The following is a 24499-nucleotide window of genomic DNA, read 5'->3' as shown; positions in this document are numbered from 1 at the left end:
CGCCTGCCGCGTTCGCGGCCTTCTCGTATGGCCGTGTTGTTGGCCGCCGTTCCTCTTTCTGCCCGCCCTGCGCGTCCTTTTCTTGTTTCCGCCCTCCGTGTCTGGTCTCGAGGACGGTGCCGATGCCAGGGGGCTGGCGATCTGTAACTTACTTTTTGGTATCCATCCTATATCTATTTTTCTTCTATTAAATTGACGTTTAAGGGTCCCATGTTCCATTTCTGAAGTCGGTTCGTGTCCGCGCTGCGTGGTTTCTGTTTTTCTAATTTTCTTCTTCCGGTTGTATTTTATCGCTGGACTCTGTGTGTGTTGTGTAAGGTTCGCTTTTGCTCGGCGGTGCGGGACTCGGTTTGTTGTGTATTTACCTTTTTCGGATATCTGGGCAATCTCACCGAAATGTGCCTGTGATAGCGGGTACGCATCTTCTTCGGATATCTGGTTATTTTCACGGTAATCTACACGGATTCGGTACTGACCTGACGGTTTTTCCACTGGTACCACGGGGAAACTATGTGGGCTGTGTGACCTCTCGATCACGCCCTGTTGAAGCATGTCACTCATGTGTTTGTCTATTATTTCTTGCTGCTTCGGATTTCGTGGATAATGTCTTTGTTTTACCGGTTCTGCTTGCTTTAGTTTTATTCTGTGTTGTACCTTTGTGAGCAGTGTGGTTGGCTGTTGTTGACTGGATTCGGCGGTTGTGCTATTCTGGTTTTCTTCTGGAGTGTCTACTTTTTGCTTGTCCTCTCCGTTTTTCGGATTTTTTCTCTGGGTATTCTTGTCATCACGGTCGACTGAGTCTTGGCTGTCTCCTGGCCATTTTATAGACATTCCAAGTCGTTTCAGCACGTCCATTCCTATGATAATGTCCGTCGCTGACGGCAGCACCCTCAACCAGTGTCTGATCGTTACCTCTTTGACTTCTATGTCGACCAACAAGTTGTTGTGGGTTTGTGTCCTGGTCCCATTCGCTAGTATTACTTCTCTTGTTTTTAGCTTATTTTGGTACGCGATGTTCTTACATTCATTATATACTTGCTGGTTGATGTACGAGTTGGTGGATCCTGTGTCTATTACGCCTCGGTATTTTCTTCCCATTATGTGCAAATCGGTGTATATGCGGTTGTCGCTCGCCTGTGGGCTATCGGCTGCTCCTAACTTTTCCTGCCCTATCCAGGTTGCTTTCCTGCAGCAGGCCTTACTCAGCACTCCCAGTTTTCCACACTGGCTGCAAAACACTTGGCGTCTGCCCCTGCAGGCGTCCGCGTTATGTCCCGGTTTCCCACAGGACCAGCAGCTGGTCTTGGGGTCGTACTTCGGATGCACTGTGTGGCTCGTACTCTCTCTCGGTTCGGGTTTCGGTTTCTGGTTGTCGCTGCGTCGGTCGTCCCTACCTTGGGTCGTTTGTTCGCTACTTGCTTGTTTGTCCTCCCTCCATTTGTTGTTGTCGCTGGCGTCTCGCCACGCTCCTGACGACGTCGTTGCACCGTACGTGGGTGTCCTTATATTTTCATACTCGGTTCCTAATTTCAATAGTTCTGGTAAGGTCTTATAGTCTTGCCTTTTGATGTATAGCTTGTAGCTATGTAACATATTCTCGTGGATGCGGTGTAACTTCGCTGCTTCGTCGAGACTTCCGTACCTACGCATCAGCGTCAGAATGTCTGTGACGTAGTCGGTAAACCTCTCCTGGTCTCCTTGCTTTCTAGTGACAATTTTGGCTATGAGATCCTCTTCATAATTGGCCGGGTAGTAGTACAGCTTAAATGTTTGCAGGAATTGATTCCAATCGGTCCATGAGTCTACGTAATTTCTGTACCAGAGCAGTGCCCTACCTTTTAAGATGCGTGGTAATGCTGCTAATATATCTTCCTTCTTAATCTTGCTCGCCTTGATGAGTTCTTCCAACCTTTCTATGAACTCGACGGCGTCGTCTGTGGTCTCAAATGACAGGTTCCACTCTTTTATTAGCTTTGTTATTACCTTTGCATTGTTCTCTGCCATCTTTTCGGCTTCTTCCTCCTTCAGGATCTCCACCAAGCCCTTACGTATCTCCTCTATGGTTAAGCCTTCAGTCGGTACGCCTCGTGCCGTGGCTTCTTGTATTAATTCGGGTTTTTTCAGTCGGTATATCCAACTTGTAGGCATTTCTAATACCTACCGGTAAGCAGCGGTTGTACGGTGCACGGTTGTCCGTGCGGTTTTTTTTTTTACTTTATTACTTGGATGGAGCGTCGGGGCTCCTGTTGTACCTTCGTGGGAGCTAGATATGGTCTACGGGTGGGCGGGATGCGACAGTCCGAGTTGTCTCGGTGCGGTGATGCTAGGTGTAGCGGCTGTACGGAATATATAAGTACACGGTGCGGTATATGTAAAATATTTATTCATTTATTTATTCTGTCCTCTCTCGAGCAATGGTTCCTTCCAGGATACCGTATGGACTCCTACGTGAGTTTTTTTCGTTGGGCGCCAGATGTGATGGGGTCACGTTCGCCGGGGCGGTCGCGGCCTCATACACCTCCCTTGTTCCAGACGGGAGCAAGGGTTTCCTAGTTAGCTCAGAGGAGAGAGAGGGTGCAGAGGGAGACAAGGAAACACAGGTTTAATGCTGTAGTATAAATCGGCGGGCTTTTATGCCGGTTTATTATAAATCAAGATTACTTAGGTCTAGGTATCCTAAGCTAGGTACGACGCGGGGTGGCTTCTAATTATCGCAACGGTACGGCGCGGACCCTAAGCTACTCGCGGATTCGGGAACGGTATCCCCTAAGGGTGAAGGGGATGGCGAGACGGGAAGGATATGCGAATCGGGGGGGAGCGCCTAGGGTGCCTACGCGTCTAAAACACGCCGGCTCTGACCAGGGCGATAGGGAGTATCAAGGGTGCCTACGCGTCTAAAACACGCCGGCTCGGACCAAGATACAGGGTAGGACGGGTTACGTAATCCAGGTGCCTACGCGTCTGAAAACACGCCGGCTCTGACTGGACTACGGGAATCAGGAAGGGTCGGAGGGGAACCGGGTGCCTACGCGTCTGAAAACACGCCGGCTCGACCGGGAGATCAGCTGTCCTCACTGCAGAAGGCGGTGAGCCCAACTGACGCTGTTGTATGGGCGCGCGCCGCTTTTATACTCTCGGCACGGCGCGCGGCGGGTGGGGCGAGTGGGCTGGCACTCGATCGGTGGCCGCGGCTCGATAGGTAGCTCCGCTGTCTGTCACGTGGCCGTTGCATGATGTTGTAATGCGCGGCTAGGCGCGCCATTACAATATTACTAAGTAAACAGGAACGTTAAAATGATTGAAGACTATTAAATGAAATAAGGGTATTGCCTTACCTTCGTTAGGCTGCGTGACTGCAGCACTGCTCGTTTCACACAACAACCTTGCTTCAGCAAGTCCATAGCTATACACCGGTTGCTGCGGTGCGGGACGCGGGGAGACGGCCACTAAAGGTGCCGCTGTGCAGACCTCTTCGGCTTCTACTTCTACTAGGACTGCACCCCGGGTTGGTGGGTCTTCATCGTCCACCATCTGAGAATAATAAAAAGTGTTTTTTAGCTTTAATCGCCGACCATAAGGTACTTTCGATTCATCCAGAGTAACATCGCAAACTCAATGAGGTTGTTTTACATACCTAGTTCCTACAACTACCTCCGATCTACATGATCAAACCAGCTCAGTGGTATCTTAACATCGCATTGTCATATACACGGTGGCTAAAAAATAAGTGCATACCCGTTGCCAGGGAGGTTTCGAGATTATACTGAGCAACTTTTACTATGGACCAACCCCGAAATCACAAAAAAAATTTGGCTATTTCACACATTTGGCTGGTCCATTTTCTATAGGATATAATTTTTCGCGATTTCGTGGTTGGTCCCATAGTAAAAGTTACTCAGTATAGTCCCAAAACCTCCCTGGCAACGGGAATGCACTTATTTTTAGCCACCTTGTATAATATACAAATATATAAATACATAGAAAACACCCAAGACGCAGTAACAAATATCTGTGCTCATCACACAAATAAATGCTCTTCCCAGGAGCATCGGCTTCACAGGCAGGGTCACTACCCACAAGGCCAGACCGGTCGTCAAAGTGAAATTGTAACCTTGTAAAAAAGTTGACGTTCTAACTGGATATTTTTAAATTAACTGGCATTGTGCCTTACATGACTTTATGTTGGATTTAAAACCTATAATTTGGTTTCAAATCCAACTTAAACTCCTCAAAAAGTAACAGAAGCTATTATCAAAGATACTAGACGTTCCTGGTTACAACAATACGTACCATTGAAGTCGTCCAGCCTATTGGGTTCTCGTCAACTTATAAAGCGATCATTTCTAAGTATCCTTACCAAGTGTTCCCTCTCGTACTCTGACTCGAAGTCATCAGCATCATTAACGCTAAGGCTGGAAGCATGGAGGTGTCCGGATGCCATAGAAGGCGCGACGCTGCCATCAGACTGTGTTCTTGTCAATTGCGCCGGCGCCGCCTGGACACAATCAAAAGGGTATTACAAAAGGTATTACAAAAGGTACAGGCTAGGTAGGGTATTTAGGCCATTTAGGGAATATGCTACAAATAGGTAGTGCTTCCCGAAATAATCAAAATTGGTATCTTTTGAAATAAGTCCCGCGGAAATGAAGGCCACTCCTGTTGGATTGAGAAAAAAATCTCATTCAAGTCATTGACGTGACACAAGTTTTACTAAATCTAAATTACCCTCGCCGCTTTGCTGCGTGCCCGGGCGGCACGTAACAGCGCTGATGTGGACGCTTCGGGGGCGATACCTCGTGACTTCTCCCACTCGTGCAGCTTACGTGTGAAAGAGCGGGATATGCCTGGAACGAAAGACGTTAGGTTTAGTGGTCTCATGTAGCAATTATTCACGTTTTCTTAAAACTCGAAACATGGTTGTTTTTAATCCAAGTACTAATAAAAAACCCTTACCGTCAGCAATAAAAGACAACACACCTTGGAACTTGAAGAGACCTGTCGACGTCTGCACCAGAACTTGATCCGGCTTGCTCTGCTCTCCCCACGATGGCACAGAGTTCGTTTCTTTCATACGGTTCCATGCATCTAAAAGGGTAAAATTTAGATAATAAGTTCCCAAATTTGCAAGTCTTTTCATTTCATTACATCATCAACAAGTAAAACGTTAAAAAAATTTGACCCCACTACATTTTTCTCATAAAACCTCTTCGTTTTCAAAGTTGTTTTTAGGCAAACTTTTGTAGTATGACCAACAACTTAATGCTGACTTATTGAAACACTTCACGAAAATTTTCTATAAAAATACAGCTCACAGAATTTTATTGATCACTGAAACCTCAAAATGACAATTATGATTGAATAAACTGTTTGCTGTGCCCTACAGGGTGTCATGGTTGTACACGATTCTATGTTAAGTATAGGTTAAGATACAATGTGATATGCAATAAAGATTATGAGTATGAGTATGAGTATGATAGATTTTTTGAAGGACGGGTTGCATCTAGCACAATTAACGAACTGACCAACGTTAAATATGACAGAGGCAGCTGTTATTCCATAGATACCTGTCAAAGTTTTCAAACAAGAAAATTTTAACGAACTCGTAACACCTACCCCACTTTTTCAAGAAGTCTTCGCTCAGATCCTTACGCTCCGGCACAAAGGGCGGCGGCTGCATGCCCTTCAGCATCTGCCATTCATCCAGCTTTTTCTGGAAGTCCGCTGACAACTGTTCTCTGGTTGGGACAGGACGCGCCGGGCCTTTGGACACCGCTTCTATAAAAAAGGAATAATGTTATGTATTGCCATGGAGCTCGGGCACGTAGTCCGGATGGGGGAAGATCGCGCAGTCTGGAGGGCGTACTCTGGACTACCAAGTGACCGAAGACCGTCTGGACGCCCTAGGTACCGCTCGAGAGACGAAGTGCAGAAAGACCTCAGCGAACTCGGCGCCGTCGACTGGACAGAAACAGCTTTGGACAGAGTAGCATGGCGGTCTTTGGTGTCGGAGGCCAAGATCCACTTCGGGTCGTCTCGCCACAGTAGTAAGTAAGTAAGTATTGCTATGGAACCCGATTAAGGTTCCAATTTCTTGTTCTAAAACTGTTATGGATTTCATCTGTCAGCTGCCAGCAGTGACATTTCTGATCCAGAAATCCATAAGGTTTAGAGTAAAAAATTAAAATCAGAATCAGGCTAATAAATTATGTTCGCTTGAAGCTTTTGATTATGATATTCAGAGTAAAAGTATATTCGTCCAAATGTGTCTTAGTTGTGGACAACCACGACTGCGGTATGATTTACCGTCATGATAAAACAGCGGTGTCAGCATAGTTGCATTTTTGTCACCTGCCACTATGCCTGTCACTTTCGCACTTACATACTTGTTAGAACGTGACAGGCGATAAAAATGCTACCGTGCTAAGCCTGCAGGGGATTAAAATGAAATTGTATATAACTGCCAATAGTTTAGTGTGGACTGCAACGGCGCACCTATTGTGGACATCGTGAGTCCATGGTAATTTGATAAACGCTTTAACACAACAAAACGGGCCCGCGGGTGTTTACAAAAAAGTATAAAATTGAAACGTAAATTGTTAGCGCTCTGATTGACGAACAAATCTTGCGCCAGCTCTTATATTTAGTGTGAAGGTGCGATGAATCTACCTATATCTATCTATAATAAAGGATAAACATTTTCATACTCAAAAGAAAACTTACCGCTGTTGAGTTTCCCCCGTCGGTCAGAAAATTCCCGCCCCAACCGCGTCTGCAGGGCAGCATAATCTCTTGCAATCTCATCTCTGAAGCCACTGGCCTCGCACCCGCTGCTCAAGCCTTCAGTTTCTGAAACAACAACATTGTAATCATTTATTGTATTGTTTTCTTTATCACAATGTAGGAACTAGGTAAACATAATAAAATTATTAATCATTTTTATAATGAGTACGTTAGCTTAACTTGTTTTACTGAGCATTTTCCGTAAATGGACAGACATCGTGCCTATTTTGCCTGAAATACGAGACAGCACTATTACTCTAACCACCCCAGCTCCTCCACGAAACATTCCTTTGAAAATAAAGGAGTAGACGATAAGACTAAGTGGACGAGCCACAGGTATCAATGGAGAACGGCGGTAAAAAGCTAATTAAAGATGACGTTCTTCTATATAGAATCTATATAGATTTATATTCTTATATGGAATCTAGGAGTATATAGATTCCATACGAAGACAGGTCTTTAACTTTGCACGGAAACCAAATCTTTTCTTAGACTAACTATTTTCATGACTTTAATTCACCTTTTAATTATAGGGTTTTTCGGAAAATTGTGAATAGCATTTTTGGATGAAACATTGAGTGCCACTTGCACCATCCCACTAACCCGGGGTTAACCGGTTAAACCTGGAGTTACCATGGTTACCAGTACAATTTGACTGAGAATTTGACACTGGGTTAACGGTTCAACGGGTTAACCCCAGGTCAGTGGGATGGTGCAATTGGCCCTGAGTCATTTTCACAAAATAAATAAAAGCTGCTTCCCGCCATATAGCTTTTTTTAAGAATCCAAAGAGCATTACAATACAATATAACACTACGTTCTAGGTACAAGCAAGAATCATTCTTGGCCATGTCATTTTGACAATAACCTGGCTGCAGCTGCATTCAGTGTTGCTGCTGTCGCTGCTTAAAGTCGCCGTGCGGACCTAACGGTAACGTTTTTAAAATAAATAAAAATCGACAAAATTCGATCAAAATTGACACTTGGCGCGCATGATCTTTCCCGTTCTTTCTTGCGAAATGTGACAGAGACAGCGGCAAACCGATGGAACGGCCTTAACACAAACCTTAGGCTAAAAGTAAAAAAACCTAAATAATGTTACTCTACGGCAAATTTAATGTCACGGCCAAACTGATTGATGGATTGAAAATTGTGTCAAAACATAAATAAATAGTGTAAAACATTAAAAACACAAAACATAACAAAATGACCATCGTTACCTAATTAATATTGTTATATACTGAAGAAAAATTGGGGTTTTGAAAGGAAGCGTATAAAAAACAATGTAAGTTACTTCCGTGAGTCAGATGGGCTACTTGAATGAATTTCCCGTTGTACAAAGAAAGCTGATCACTATACTTTTGCGAAGGACCGAACAGGCTTTGCTACAGGAGAACAATAGTGATTAGAAACTATCCAAGAATGCAGGTACATAATACATATCCGTATAAGCTATGGCACCCGGCGCTCGATCTTGAGCCATCAAATATAGGTTCCTGGACCTATATTGAGTAAGTCGTACGGCTGACGCCAATGTGTCAAGATTGTCACAATCATCTACTAAATATTGCCTGCATTTTAGTTTTGTCAACAATGAACGTCAAGCGTCTATTATCAATAAGAGGTCATTGATATAAGTACTTGAAATACCTCATGGCATGAAAACTTAACATGATCTGACTGAGGATTCCCTACAAGTGTTACTCTTGTCCCGGGTCAACCTTATCATCCTCTAGTACAATGTTTATTTAATATTAAACAAATAAATAATTTGGGATAATCTTACGTAAATCGACCTATTGTTATGAGATGTTCCTTTGGATATTTTGTTTCGCAGGCATCCGAACACACAGGCGCAGACCAATGTTTATCAAAATCCTTATTTTGATCATCGTCTGCGCAGTACTTTATAAGTTCGTAAGTACTTAGGTACAAAATGCCTACCACCATCGCTCTTATGCCTGTATCTCTCATTTCATGAGTTTCATGTATTGTACTTTTATTAATTACTGAGTTCAATAATTAATTACGTTAGAGCAATATAAAAGTTAAAAATAAAAGTCAAAAATCTGAAAATCGTCACTCGCCAAATGATACTCGGACGGGAAGTCATAGTCAAGCTATATCCTATCCTAATGTATGGATAAACAAGAAACTTACTTCTTATTTTTCCATACATTAGGATAGCAGGGGGATCTAGCCAAAATGACTAGTGTAGAAAACGCCAATCAAAACCTAAGTAAAGTCTGGAAATATATAGTATTAACCTTCTCAAATGATTTTTAATCTGTTAAACAAAAGCCATTGTTTCTTTTATGCGAGCGCGTGGTCATTGTGCAGCATAATCCCAAAACCTCCCTAGCCTTTGCCCAATGCACTTATTTTTTAGCCACCCTGTATATGCTTAAGCGAGATGGCCGCGACTTGTGTTATGTGCATCTTGTAGATAATCTGTAGATGATAATTGTAGATAATTGTAGATAATAATATCTTGTAGATAAGTTCAATACTCCTCGATTTAGATTCCGTGCTCCTACTTTCTTTCGCCCTTCAGGTCTACAGAAATAATACCTCTTTTTACAATCCAATCGTCAGAATGTGTCGCCAGTATAATGAATTGGTATTTAAACACAAAGATATTGACATTTTCGACTCACGGCAGGCAGTATTTGGAAGGCAGGTTCTTAGGGTTCTCGGCCATCATCACACTTCTCAATAATAGTACGCAATTTGACATGTAATTATTAAGTATTTGCGAAATGTTGTAATTTGTAATTTAGTATAATTTTGAGTAGTTTTAGGATATATTTTTTTATAGTTTTAGGATAGTTTTTGCTCCTTGTATTTCTTTCTTGCTGTGCATGCTTGCTTTGGATGGCATTCTTATGCAATACCTACCACTCATGTACTCTTTGTAACTATGTTGAATGTTGTCTGTTTAGTGTGCCTTTTAAATAAAAAAAAAAAAAAAAAAAAAAAAAACCGTATATTAGCCAATTAATATGTTTGATGTAGGTGCTGTCCCACGGCTGCGGCGCGTCGTGCCAGAGGTCGCTGCGCGCAGGCGACCCTTCTACCTGCCACTGCGCGTGCGCCACGTGTCCCTGCTCGCCGTTACAGTAAGTATAAATATTCCTTGGATACAGTCCTTTGACCTTACAGCAGTAACTCATCGACATGTGCATTCTGCTTGTCCTAACCTATGGTGCTCAAACGTGGTCACTCAACGAAGCGCAAAATACCAAATTGAACAACATTAACATCTTGTAACTTACCTATGTTGAACAAATAAATCTTTGAATCTTTGAATATTTGAATTGTTGAATCTTTGAATATTTGAATCTTTGAATCTTTGAATCTTTGAATCTTTGCATCTTTGAATCTTTGAATCTTTAAATCTTTGAATCTTTGAATCATTGAATCTTTGAATCTTTGAATCTGAATCTTTGAATATTTGAATCTTTGAATATTTGAATCTTTGAATATTTAAATCTTTTAATCTGAATCTTCGAATCTTTGAAGTTTTGCCAAAGAGCTATGTAGCGCAGCATGCTAGGAGTAAAATCTGTGCTGCGCTCAAAAACACGCATTATTGGTGTTGCTAAGACCCGCCCAGCTGAAATGGGACTAGGCCAGCCATGTCTGCTACATGCAACCACAGAGGTGGGCCAAAATACCCATCTATCTCGTTTGTTTTATAAACTGGAGGTATATAAACTAATTATAGAACTAGATATACCTCATGTGTGTTCAAAGTTTCCATACAATCCAACATGTAGGTAGTTTTAAAATGAGAACGAAACTCCGCTTGTAAGGGACTTAAGTTTAAATGAACTTTTATTGAGTTTTATTTTTTAAAAAATTACAAAAGTGATCGCGGGACGTGTCGTTAGTTCGGACCGAGAAAGAAGAGACGTTGCCACATACACATTATAATAAATAAATAATAATAAATAATAAATAAATATTATAGGACATTCTTACACAGATTGACTTGTGATGGAGGAGACGCCACAGACTAATTCCCACGGTAAGCCTAAGGAGGCTTGTGTTATGGGTATTCAAACAACGATATACATAATATATAAATACTTAAATACATAGAAATCCATGACTCAGGAACAAGTATCTGTGCTCATCAGACAAATAAATGCCCTTACCGGGATTCGAACCCAGGACCATCGGCTTCACAGGCCCCTTCACTACCCACTAGGCCAGACCGGTCATCGGCCGGTCGGTCGGTCGGTTATAAGGCAACTACAAATACACTATTAGCGTTATTAGGATGTAAATGTTTTGTATTAAACATAAGCCCTTGACGATCTTCCTGGGGTTTTCACGCGTCTTACCCACGACTTTTACTTCATTTCGTATGGACCAGTCAGCGTGAGGTGGGCGTTTTCTAAAATAAATATTTAAAACCTGATTCTCACAGATCCTGGTGTTTTTGGGTTCTTTCAACTCAGAATCACTAGCATATTCAAACCTGATGATTAAAAAAATGTCCCAAAAATTTGTATGAAAATTGTACATACAAGTGAAAAAAAGTTCACACTAAAACGCGACGTAATGGAATGGACATTTTGGGACATCTTTTTTTGGAGAATGCTGTTGATTCTGAGTAGAATGAGTCCAAGAATGTCCAGATTTGAAAGAACCAGGTTTGCAATATTTATTTTAGAAAATGCCCAGGTATCTTGAAGGTCGTATCAAAATCAGTTCAAAACTATAACAAATTATTAAATCTGAATGGGGCATAGTGCTTTATGCATCACTTTTCTTTGAGTTTTCTTGCGAGACGGCTTATTATGTGTGTCGCTATATGACAGTGTATAGTAAATTGTACATCTTGAACTGTTTCAGGGCCTTCGATTTTGTACCAAATACAGTAGAGTATTATTACAATCAAGGAAAAGATCGCGTTAGGGAGTTCCAGCTACAGGTATGCAGTTTGTTCTGTACAGTTGCCATCAGATGTATCGGAGCGGCCGAGGTGCTCAAAAAGATCACTAGTCTTGACAATACTGCCGTGGTCAGATATTTGTGAGCACCTAGGCCGCTCCGATATATCCGATGGCAACTGTACATGTAGATATAACACATAATTTAACTAATAATAATTTTAGAGTGCACTATTCACCAACAAACTGCCTTTAGTTTAAAATATAGCACACATATTCCTAAGTATTTATTTAATAAATTCATAATAAATAATGAATAATTAGGTAAACTTCTCAACCAAAAATTTTGTATGCCGACCTTTCTCCGCATTGACCTCATATCAATTCTTTTCCAATCAAAAGTTCTTTGCTAGACAATGTGGGCAGTGGCTCGCATGCGAAAAGTTCACTCGAAAATGATGTTTTTTAAACAAGGTTTAGACTAGCAAGAACTTGCATGCAATTTACGTTACATTGCGGTATCTGATCAAGCTTTTGAATGCAGTTTACCTTAGTAGTCGGCAATGTAACGTAAATTGCATGCAAGTTCTTGCTAGTCTAAACCTCGCTTTATACCACGGCGGTGGCAAACAAGCATACAAATAAGCGGTTATCGTGGCATATGGACGTCATATGTTGCCCTTTAAGAACCTATACTCTCTTTTTGATGTAAACCTTAGAAAACCTTGTTATGGAGTGTCTCCATACGTTCCGTAGCTGGAACGTTCGTGGAAAGAAATTCTTATGAAACCGCACTGTTTCGATATGTGCCTTCCTAAAGGTTAACGTAGACACCTTCATAAGTACTTAGTTCGAATATTTTCAAGATAAATATTTCTAAAATATATACGTTTTTTATTTCAGAATGCTCCAAGACGACCCATTGCATCTACGACTGCTGAAAATAAAAGTGCACACGTAAATATTTCTCTTCTCTAATAGTACAATGGTCCTGAGTACCACCGCCCACACTGTTAACTGACAGTTCGTAAATTTTGAAACCTGAAAAAGTGTAGACAAATTGGTCCGCAATTTTTGTTTGTTTTAGACATAGAAGCTTAGATTGAATAATTAATTAAAATAAGATATTCATAAGTATAAAACTTTTTTCCAAGTACTCTCCGATCACGCTAACATCGCCCTTAGTGATTGAGGAGTCTCATCGAGCTTCTCACCACAATCTCGAGGCCCCTTTCTCCACGCTGGAGGTCGAAAGAGCCCGTAGAGAATCTACACGTGAGTTCTTCTCCATATGTTATAATGGGTCTCTATTGTTTTCCATATAGTTTTAAGTCATAATGTTTGTCCACAATTCCGTTAGTCATAATTTGGTTTTTCTCAGAAACACGTAACTTTTCAGGATTGCCATAAAAACAAACCTAACCTAACCTAACCTATCTATAGGATAACCTGAGAAAAATCCTGAAAGTTAACGGTTTCAGAATTATGACTAATGATTATATGACGCGCTTCTGCAGTGCATAAGGTATGTTTGCGGAGGCTAGAACTGATGGATTCCAGGCCATAATGCGTAAGCATACTGCCTCGGATGCGGCGGTTACGCGGTAGCTCCAACAGGCTGTTGCGTGTGCTGGCCGAGATGAGAGGCTAGACTGCCCGTTCCAACACCACTGGATGTGTTGCATGTACAGCGGTAGTGTTTGGAATGTGGCAGTATTCATAGTGTAAATAGTTAAATGTGATGTATATTTTTATTTGTAATTTAATGTTTATTTACTAACATTAGCATATTAAGATTAATTTAATTGTTATTACTAACAAATTATATGGGCATTTGCCTGAAATAAATAATTGAAATGAATTTAATTGAATTACATTATGACTTTCAATAATTATGTCAAACAAAGGAACCCGTGTTAGAATTGACGGAAAATTTTAATTTTATAAAGGAGGGTGGGCTAATTGGCCCATTTGACCAATAAGGGCAAACGGTATGTCACCGGATAGGGTATTCTAAGTTGTAAAACTTACAATGGCAGGTAGTCCCAAATCTTTGTGTGAAAAATGTTATTGCCGCAAAAATGTTTTTTTATTGTCCATGATTTACTGTCATGATTATTTTGTTTTTTTATTCGTTTTCTTATGTTTGTTTTGGTCATATTTTTTTTGTTTAAACAGATATTTGACAAGTCTCGCCGTACAAAAAAAACCAGCCAAGTGCGAGTCGGCCTCGCCCACCGAGTGTTCCGTACTTTTTAGTATTTGTTGTTATAGCGGCATCAGAAATACATCATTTGTGAAAATTTCAACTGTCTAGCTATCACGGTTCATGAGATAAAGCCTGATGACAGACAGACGGACAGACGGACAGCGGAGTCTTAGTAATAGGGTCCCGTTTTTACCCTTTGGGTACGGAACCCTAAAAATGGAGTATATAAAAAAAACCTTTCCGATGGTGTCACTTATTCTTATAGGTTCATGGGCCAGTCCATAAAAATCTGCCCAGCCTCCTTTATGCTTGAATAGATATTATTCGCTAGTGTGTAGCTAAACACGGAGAGTTGTCAGACCATCAGGCCAATTCGAGCATACACTGACATTAGAATGATATTTCAATCATGTTATTGAGTTATCGTGCATTTCGCTCGTACTTCTTCGTGCATGTTAGGCGCGGGCGACACGCACGATAACTATATAAAATGGTTCAAATATAATTCTGAAGTGGTCTGCATAACAAGATCAGGGTGCCTAGCCAAGATGCCAACATGTAGTTTGTGCCGGAGCGAACGAAACAGTAATGCTTCTACATCACTCTTCCATACCTATAAGTGCGACAGAGAGACAGCGTTTCGTTCGCTACGGCGCAAACTATTGGCATCTTGGATAGGCCCCTAGATCAGAGAGCCTACCCTACAGCGAAACACGAAAATCTAAATTTCGTGATCTGCCCCTCTTGTCACTTTATAGTCGAGAGATAGAGGCAGATAACGAAATTTAGACTTTCGTGTTTCGCGGTGTAGGCTCTCAGAGGCTCTTTTTAACACAATATGCTAGCTTTGCTACGGGCTACGGCGTAGCACAAGTAGCGTTATTTTGACATTGGTGGTGAAGCCAAAATGACATCATTTTGGCAACAAAATATAACTTTGAATTGGTCTTCTGGAACGGCATTATAACTTTTTGTATTGAATCATGATAGATATCTTATATTAATCATATAATATATGTATATAGGTATTATACAGTTTGGATATAATATAAACATACTAGGGTGAATCGTTCAAAACTCTAATACTAGGGTGGGTCATTTTTACTTTATTTTATTTTATAGCACAGTTAAAAAAAGGTGCCATTTGGTAATTCATTATTGCACGTACTTTTATTTTATTTTTAGCTTAATTTTTACTGCCTCTGGATTTTAGTTGAAGTTTTCGTTCAATGTATGGACATTGTGAAAAAAAAATGTTTTTTTAAAATACTTTTTTCCCGTTTATTGGCTCTGAACCTATACCATGCTATTTCGAGCCAATAATGGTATATCTTTTTAGCTAAAGTAGTACTGACCCACCCTAGTACGGGTTAAGCTAAATAAAAGTGTCTCAAAAGAAAGCAGGTGAATGATGAGATGATAAACGACAGAGAGGTATGGAAGAAGGAGACATGATGTGCCGACCCGAAAAGGGCAAGCGAAAGATCATTTTTAGGGTTCCGTACCCAAAGGGTAAAAACGGGACCCTATTACTAAGACTCCGCTGTCCGTCTGTCTGCCTGTCACAAGGCTGTATCTCATGAACCGTGATAGCTAGACAGCTGAAATTTTCACAGATGATGTATTTCTGTTGCCGCTATAACAACAAATACTAAAAAGTACGGAACCCTCGGTGGGCGAGTACGACTCGCACTTGGCCGGTTTTTATTGGATGAATAAACTAAAAAGAAAGAAAGTAGTTTTCCCTACCAGTTGTTTACAACATTTTCCTTTCCACAGCTTCAACGAGCAAAATAGACGAACCCGCCAAGATTCCGGCGGTGTGCAAGCAATGCAAGTCTAAAGGAATGACTTGCATGCGATCATGTCCCAGAGCTAAAAAAAATGTTAACACTGCTAGCAATACGGACTGAAGTTACGCGAGACTTAAGCGAGGTTTAACTAGCAAGAACTTGCATGCAAATCTCATTACATTGCGGTATCTGATAAACATTTTAAATACAGTTTGCGTTAGTAGTCAGCAATGTAACGAAAATTGCATGCAAGTGCTTGCTAGTCTAAACCTCGACCTTTACTAGTAAGAACTTGCATGCAATTTACGTTATATTGGCGACTACTAAGGTAAACAGCATTCAAAAGTTTGACCAGATACCGCAATGTAACGGAAATTGCATGCAAGTTCTTGCTAGTCTAAACCTCGCTTTAGAGTCTAAGCTAACTTAGTACCGGTTTGCGCAGAAGAATAAGTGAGGGGGTGTCGTTATACAACCGTCATATTTTCATAAAAAATTGTCATTAATGATGACATGGTCACACTGTCATTGCAAATCCCATGCAGTGTTACCTAGGTCCGGTCCGACTACTTATATAATCTGGCAAATTAAATCTGTTAGTAGAAAAAGGCGCTAATTTTACATGTGAGCGCAAAAGGTCGGTCTCCCATACAAAATATTAATTTCGCGCCTTTTTCTTCTGACAAATCGGCCAGAATAATAACCCATTGTTTACGTCGTAAATCAAAACGTCACTCACACGCCAAGGTCAAAGCTAGATAATGTAAACCTTACTTAAAAGTGTGGTTACTTTGACAACGTACGCCACAAAGAACTTGCATGCAATTTTCATAACACTGCGGTATCTGATCAAACTTGTGAATGCAGTTTACCTTTGTAGTCGGCAATATAAAGCGAGGTTTAGACTAGCAAGAACTTGCATGCAATTTACGTTACATTGCGGTATTTGATCAAACTTCTGAATGCAGTTTACCTTAGTAGTTGGCAATGTAACGTAAATTGCATGCAAGTTCTTGCTAGTCTACGCGTCGCTTTGGCGCTATGGGCACGACTAATTATGACTGACTTGAATGGTTCCAACTGAACCCAAAAATGTACGGGAGCATACAGCGCATTATTTCTATTTAATGACGTATATGTTTAATGAAATTTCTGTGTCTGTAAGTAGTATCAAGTTAAAATAAACACGTATTGTACTGTAATATGAAGTTTTATTTGTCATTTTCGTGTAATGTACGGGTCACCGAAAAGCGACGGGTAAATATCAAATGATATTTCGTACATAAGTTCCGAAAAACTCATCTTTGCTATTACAATACAACTACTATAATAAATAGTTTTATATAATTGGTCAAGCAAATCCTGTCAGTAGAAAAAGGCTGCAAAACGGCTGCAAATTTAAAAAATGTAGGTGCAAAGCATGTGCGAAGGGATATCATACCATAGATAATTTGAATTTCACGCCTTTTTCTACTGAGAAGATTTGCTTGACCAACTATAGAAGGTTGTATTGGCAATATTGGTACACACCTATTTACTTGTAACACCGTAAGTAGAATGGCAATTTCATTATTACATTCATCAAAACGTCACCAAAATAATATGTACAATAATCCATACAAAATCAAATTACATTTATTAAATAATGTAAAATATGAGAAAGAAGTAATTCCATAAAACATCAATACGGCTGAATACTCCAGGCCGTTTGATGATATTTGGTGCCAACAACTACTTGAAACGATGCCGCGACGTATGTATGATTTTGTATTTTAAACCATATTTATAAATTTTATAATAGACGAAAACGTAGGTCTATGACGCTTATACAGGGCCTGACTTAGTTCTGAACGCCCTAGGCTGACTATGTATATCCGTCCCCCCGCTTGTCTCAACTCAGAGCCGCCGCCGCGCCCCCTTGGCTCTAGGTTTAGCCTTATTAGCCTGTGAGTAAATCAGGCCCTGTGCTTATAGATAATTGAAATAACTTAATATAAACACAGCACACTCCAACGTATCTGCATTAGGCGATATTTTCACTCGGAACATGATCAGACTGAGAGGATACCTATTCTCTGAAGCTGACACGGACGCAGAGTAGTTAGCAACAGACTAAGGTTGCCATACGTCCCAGTAAACCGGGACATGTCCCCGTTTAAATCTTGGCGTCCCGGTGTCCACGTCATTAAGCAAATTGTCCCCGTCAATGCTCAGAAACGTGCAAGGTTTGCCATAGCCTCATGCATGAAGTTTATATTTGAACGAAATATGTTTTATTCGGATGTTTGTTACCGTTATATCATGTTACAAATGCATTTCCGTTTTTAAATTACCATTTAATTACTTAAAATTATAAATAAAAAGTACAAAAATTTGCCCGCGAAAAGCTAGTGAGCGAAACGCTCGAAACGCCACGTGACGTCACGCGTTCGACAGATTAGTGTCATTAGTAGCAAAGCATTAGTGTCATCAGTTGGGCCGCCCAACGTGTGACGTCATCACGCTCTGTCGAATTCGCGCCAAAAATGATGAGCGTTTCAACCGCTCAAAAATTTTCAACATTTTAAATATTTTTTAATAAAATAATGTTAAGGTTTACAAAAGTATTTTTATCATTTCCGGTGTTCCAACGATATAAATTATGAATCCAAAAATAAAAATAAATTCATGCATGCAGCTAGGTCGACGTGCCTACACTTATAGCAACCATAGTTATGAGGTATAAATAACACTGTCACTGCGTGTGCTCTCAAAACCTCTGCAGACCATGAGAACATGGTCTAACTCTACCGCTCGAATATGCAAGTGCGACAGAGAGGTTTGTGCAGATATTGATGTTTGTGGTGGCCTCCTAGAATCATCTGGTACAGTCGCCATCAGATATATCGGAGCGGATGCGGTGCTCAAAAATATCTGAACACGCACTCAAGCGCCTTGACAATAGAGGCGTGTTCAGATATTTGTGAGCACCTCGGCCGCTCCGATATATCTGATGGCGACTGTACAAGTCCATGTTTGTAATTTCAGCAAGAACAAGAAGTCCTCACGTATCGTGGTCACCGCATCTCGATGATTCCATAGAAAGGGGTTTGTATTTGTAACTATAAAGTATCTTATCACAACGGAATATTACAAGATTTTCCGAGGTTTTCCCGAGGGTCTACAGTATGGGGTTCTTCAAAAATAGAGTGTACAGGTTTTTAAAAGGTCGGCAACGCGCATGTAACACCTCTGACTTGTGACTGCTTACCATCAGGCGGGCCCTATGCTTGTTTGCCACCGATGTGGTTTAACCCCTCGAGCGGCAAAGAAATATTTAAAATTTTCGCGCCGGGAGTCGTAGCACGGTACGCTTATCACCATGCCGGTCACGTTCTAACAAATATGTGAGTGCGAAAGTGACGGACTTAGTGATAGGGGAAACCATGCTGCGCGGGCAGGAGGCGTGTTTTCCATATAAAAAATGGCGGCCCGCCGCACGCGCGGATATCAGAGAGCGTCCCATTCGAGGTACCTTGCCGCCCGAGGGGATAAAAAAAGTATTACTACTTACCACGCCCCATAGAAATCTTACTGATCCCACCGGTGATGCTCAAAGCATCGCTCTATTACTGAGGTGCCATGAGCATCTCCGGTGCACTAATCGTAATTTATTTATGTTACTAGCGACCCGCCCCTCAAAATTAATGAGGATGACTAATTTTAATGTTAACAACGACTCCATAGCTCCCTTTAGTCTTAACCGTGCTAAAAATACTCCTAAGCCTGAACATAATAATATATTAATTATTTTCAATCACACTTAATCCCACGGTGTTTCATCATTCATGTAGTCTTGTGTGCTATAATAGGCTTTAGAGATAAGCTTACGTTTTACATAATTTTTAAATTGCAGAGAGACAGACTTGCAAAGGCGGTCATGGCTTGTGCCGAATAATAAAATATGTGTTTCTAATGTCCATCTTTCCGGTTGTCTTTGTAAGTATAACATTTATTATTTCGACTGTATGAATAAATTGTTATTAAATAGAAAACTATCTACCACTACACACAAGAGGTACAGTCGCCATCAGATATATCGGAGCGGCCAAGGTGCTCAGAAATATCTGAACACGCACTAACGCCTTGACAATAAAGGCATGATCAGATATTTGTAAATTCGTAAGTGTGACATGCCTGCCGGCAACACGTCGAAAGTGGTTCGCGGTAGGCCCTCAGGCCGCGGAGACAACATACCAATCGCTTACGCTCCGTAGCGAACGAAACGCAACTGTCACTGTTGCACTAATATAGACAAGGGCCTGACACTCTTTGATAGAGAAAGATAGTCTTATTGCGATTCCAATAAGAGGAAAGAGAAAATAGTGCCATGCTTTGTCCTTATCACCGACCGGTTTTTTTTTCATGGTCGGGTTATGGCAGCATAGGTAGGAGGCGATGGCGAAATACCGAAAGAGAAAAAGGATTATGCTGCCATACATTAACCTGTCAATAAGTTATTATTCTGAGTGTCAATACATGAGTATGTCTTTCTCTTACCCCTGGTCGCTCGGTTTCTTGTCTATAACTACTATACTATGACTATAGAAGAGTGTTAGAGAGAAAAAGCGTTTCGTTGTTATAGCGCAAGCGTTTGTCATCTTGGCTAGGCCGGCAGAGGGGATGCACGCATTTTTTTTCTACGATTCTTCTTTGTCGTCACACTCTTGTCAGAGTAGTCGTGGTCGTCATATCAGGGGCGGTGGCAAAGCTTCACAAGCATCACAATCCGTCGCTATTCTTCCCGTACTAGCCCTTTTACATTCGTGGATTAGTCCATTGAGTGCATTTTTGACTAAGTCTGACCAACGCATTGGTGACCTACCGCGTTTTGCCTTCGACTTTTCGTGTCGTCTCAACGTGTTATATGTCCAAAGAGAGTGAGAATTTTCTACGACACGAACTCAAATTGGCATCATTATTTCAGTTCATCTCATCAAAAAACTCAAACCCTCAGAAACTTGTAGAATGTGAGGAAATGGTTCCCGATGTCCAGTGTATTCTGTGCAATATGTACGTTTGCCTGCTACAGTAAGTATACGTCTCATATCTGCGGCTTTCCGTATCAATAATTATGTAACCCGTGCGACATGTTTCGTGGAGGTTTTTAGGTCTCCTTTCTCAAGCACTAATAATAGTACGCAATACACGGTCGTCGTGAACGCTGCTCGCACTATTAGTGCTTGAGAAAGGAGACCCAGGCTCTCCGAAACATGTCGCGCGGGTGACTAAAACAAGTGAGTCTAAACCGTGAAAATTATTTAATGTTAGTATGTCTCACAACAGTTTAAATTCGAATAATTATGTATTTCATTAGGGGACAAAGTTGTTGTTTCACACCTCCTCACATTGATATCATCGCCCACACTGTTAACTGACAGTTCGTAATTAGTATTACAAAAGGCATAATGTCCACCGATGGACAGTTCCGTACCTAAGAAGAATGTAACACTGTACTGTCCGCGCGCCAATTCCGTGCATTCGGAGGTCGAGGAAGTGGGGGGTGTGCGCCGCGCCCGTACGTACAAAATGACACCAGTCACTATCACTCTGTCATGACGCCCAACATTCCTAATTTTCCTCAGCCGTGCACGGAATTCGCGCGCGGACAGTAAGTGCCATTTTAGTAATTTTACAGGAGAAGCGATTTTGTGTCAAAATTTGTCTTACAAGGATTTTCAGTCGCAGCTTTTTTTATTAATGAACAGTAAATATATTTGACATTAATATGTGTTACTTTTCTAGATATTAATTGAGGCATTTTCTATTAAAAGGGACCTTATTGTCGATGGCGCTTACGCCGCACAGCGTCGCGCGGCATTGTATTTATATCGGAGCATCGTTTATAATGGCGTAAGCGCCATCGACAATATTATAAGGTCCCTTTTTATAGAAAATACCACAATTTTGTATTTTTACGGTATATTTTTTGAAAAAACTTGTAAAACTACCCCACTACGTGTTCTGCTTCTAAGCTCATACTGTTAATAAGAGTGTTGCTGGTTGAAAGAAAGAAAGAAAGAAAAGACATTTATTGTAAAAACCTGTTTGTACCCGAGCAAGTGAATGATTCCAAAATTGAGCAACAAGCGTAGGGTATTAAAATTCACTGTCTTGATGGGACTTAAACCCACGACCACCGGATCGTTAGCCCGGTGGTCTTCCATCTGAGCTACCAAGACCTTTACCCAATACAGCGAATATTTCCACTATATGGGGCATTTTCTATGAAAAGGGACCTTATTGTCGATGGCGCTTACGCCGCACAGGGCCGCGCGGCATTGTATTTATATCGGAGCATCGTTAATATTGGCGTAAGCGCCATCGACAATAAGGTCCCTTTTTATAGAAAATATCACATATACCGTAAGAGTGTTATACTTCTTAAATGGCTACCGGAGTTCTAAATCATACCTATTGGAAATTCATATAAAACCTTACCAGGAATATATGATCACGATTCACGCGCCATGTTGCGGAATTTCACTGGAACTAATTTTTTTCATGCTATACTGAACTGTCACCCTATACATGAGAATAACAGCGCCCTCTGATCATATATTTCATATATCAAATATTTCCGATCACGCTTTACATTTATTTCAGGTTTCAGATTTTAATATGCTGCTTATTAACCTTAGAAATTTCATAAAAATTTAATCAAATTTTGTCTTTAACAGTTTATTACTGAAGCTGACTGCATTAGTGGAATTCTTCTGTAAATGTTTACTAAATGCTTTCAACATAATCAAAATTGAGGTACTACGTTTCTTATTTTGTTTTGATCGTATTTTGATACTTTTTAGGGTTCCGTACCTCAAAAGTAAAAAACCGGAACCCTTATAGGATCACTTTGTTGTCCGTCCGTCTGTCTGTCAAGATCCTTTATCTCGGGAACGGGCGGAGGTATCGAATTGAAATTAAAACCATATACTCAGGTGTAGAGCCCCTTGAAGCAGTAAAAAAATCAAACTTTTAAGTTAATGCAACAAAAGATACGGCCGTGTATGCCTCAAAAAAACGTATATTACGACACTCTCAAGGGAATCCAAATTTATTAGATAGGCCAGCGCATCTTACATTTATTTTGACACCACAAGCGGAAATCCCTTCTTTCCAACCCACTTTAGTATTACTTAATATGTTTCAGATTACGCGATCACTACATCAAACACAATGTGCCTGCCCTCTGAGTTCTGTCAAAAGTGCCCCCCCAAATAGTAATAATGTTTTTTTTTATAAGAGATTTTTTATACTGTAATACCTATATAAAGTAAAATTAACTATAGCGTGTTATTGACCTATTAAGTTATCAGTAAAGTTATATTATAACCAGCGATACAAACATGTACCGCTGCAACTGGCGGCAGGCGCGCCATCACGTGGCCGAATACCTACTCCATAATCTTGAATAAATATGCAAACCTTAAATATTTGATATTTTCCCATTTTATCCAAGACTAAAGCCCTTAGGATAAAATGGGTTACTTTATGCCCCTGTTGTATAATCTACTATTACATCCCTATAAATAAATGCGAAAGTTTTTCTGCCGATCTGCTGCCTCTTTAAGGGGCCCACTGACTATCAGTCCGCCGGACGATATCGGCCTGTCAGTTAGAACAAACATTTGACAGTTCCGAACAACTGACAGGCCGATATCGTCCGGCGGACTGATAGTCAGTGGGCCCCTTTAAACTTAAATCGCTGAAACGTTTAGATGATTTATTTATGGAGATTTTTTAATGTTGTGAAGGAAAAGGATAGTTTTATTATGGAAATCATCAGTAATCGTATAGTAAAACTATGTCAACGAAGAGGTATTGTTATTTATTTTAATAGTAAAATATATTTTTTTTCTCATTTTACAGATATCAAGTAAAAAATAGCAAACTGATGAAATTTAGAATATCCACTGCAAAATGCATAACGATGATTGTTAATATAATTTCCTTTTTAATATATATAATACAATAAGAGTTGTTTTTTACTATTTGCCTGACATCAGTGAAATATGTTACTTAGAAATGCTTAAATAAGGTAATTTAAGGGAATTTAAGGTAAGAACAAGGTAGACCGGTTCGTATAATTAAATATGTGTTCAAAACGCGAGAGTTTAAAGTGTTATACTTAAATAAGATCAGAATCTTCTGTGTAGTAAACATTTAATTAAAGCCCTCACAGTCTAGTAGTGTTTTAGCTAAGTTTATCCCTGAACAAAGTGCTCTCACAAAAGCTAGGGAGACATGTACTGGCCTACGTACACTCGTAGAAGTAATAATACGTCCGTCAGACATCCATACGAGTTATGTTTGACAGACATTTCACATTTTTTTTGCCGAATTTGACTAAAAGTCATATAGCATTTTTTGCTCCTTATGACCTCAGGAATGCCACTATTGAAGCCGACGTCACACACCGAGTCAATGTTGCTTGGCAAAGATGGCGAGATCTCACAGGGGTTCTGTGTGACCGAAGAATGCCGATCAAGACCAAAGGCAAAGTGTATAAAACGGCAATAAGACCTGCCTTAACATATAGTGCTGAGTGCTGGGCGCTGAAAAAGGTGCACGAACAAAAAGTACATACCAACGAAATGAGGATGCTGAGATGGGCTGCGGGTGTAACTAGACTTGATAAAGTGCGTAACGAGCACATCAGAGGAAGTTTCAAAATAGCGCCCATCACTGAGAAACTCTCCGAACAGAGGCTGAGGTGGTATGGACATATTATGAGGCGTGGCGATGACCATGTCGTGAAAAAGGCACTGGCCCTTCAG

The 24499-nt window shown here is 40.6% G+C and overlaps 2 protein-coding genes and 1 long non-coding RNA gene across 3 annotated transcripts in view; 2 read left to right on the top strand and 1 right to left on the bottom strand.

The window, feature by feature from the left end:
* LOC134755386 (uncharacterized) overlaps positions 1–24499 on the bottom strand; it is a 63810-nt gene that overhangs the window by 6042 nt on the left and 33269 nt on the right. The window contains exons 6-11 of the mRNA XM_063691940.1: positions 6721–6846; positions 5614–5775; positions 4978–5085; positions 4726–4844; positions 4358–4495; positions 3336–3531 (exon numbers count right to left, since the gene is read on the bottom strand). Of these exons, the coding sequence (XP_063548010.1) occupies positions 3336–3531; positions 4358–4495; positions 4726–4844; positions 4978–5085; positions 5614–5775; positions 6721–6846 (849 nt within the window). The remainder of the gene's footprint in view (positions 1–3335; positions 3532–4357; positions 4496–4725; positions 4845–4977; positions 5086–5613; positions 5776–6720; positions 6847–24499) is intronic.
* On the top strand, positions 7948–11722 carry LOC134755400 (uncharacterized). The gene is made up of 4 exons (XR_010129035.1): positions 7948–8065; positions 8618–8697; positions 9796–9899; positions 11644–11722. It is a non-coding gene; the product is annotated as an uncharacterized LOC134755400 (long non-coding RNA).
* Positions 12098–15813, top strand: LOC134748680 (uncharacterized). Its single transcript, XM_063683458.1, has 4 exons — positions 12098–12124; positions 12585–12638; positions 12836–12956; positions 15670–15813. The coding sequence occupies exons 1-4, from the start codon at positions 12098–12100 to the stop codon at positions 15801–15803; spliced, it is 336 nt and encodes a 111-aa protein (XP_063539528.1). The 3' UTR covers positions 15804–15813.

Source organism: Cydia strobilella, chromosome 2 (genome assembly GCF_947568885.1).
Source record: "Cydia strobilella chromosome 2, ilCydStro3.1, whole genome shotgun sequence".
Lineage (NCBI taxonomy): Eukaryota > Metazoa > Arthropoda > Insecta > Lepidoptera > Tortricidae > Cydia > Cydia strobilella.
Note: the sequence above shows the minus strand (reverse complement) of the source record. Positions and strands in the feature narration are given on the sequence as shown.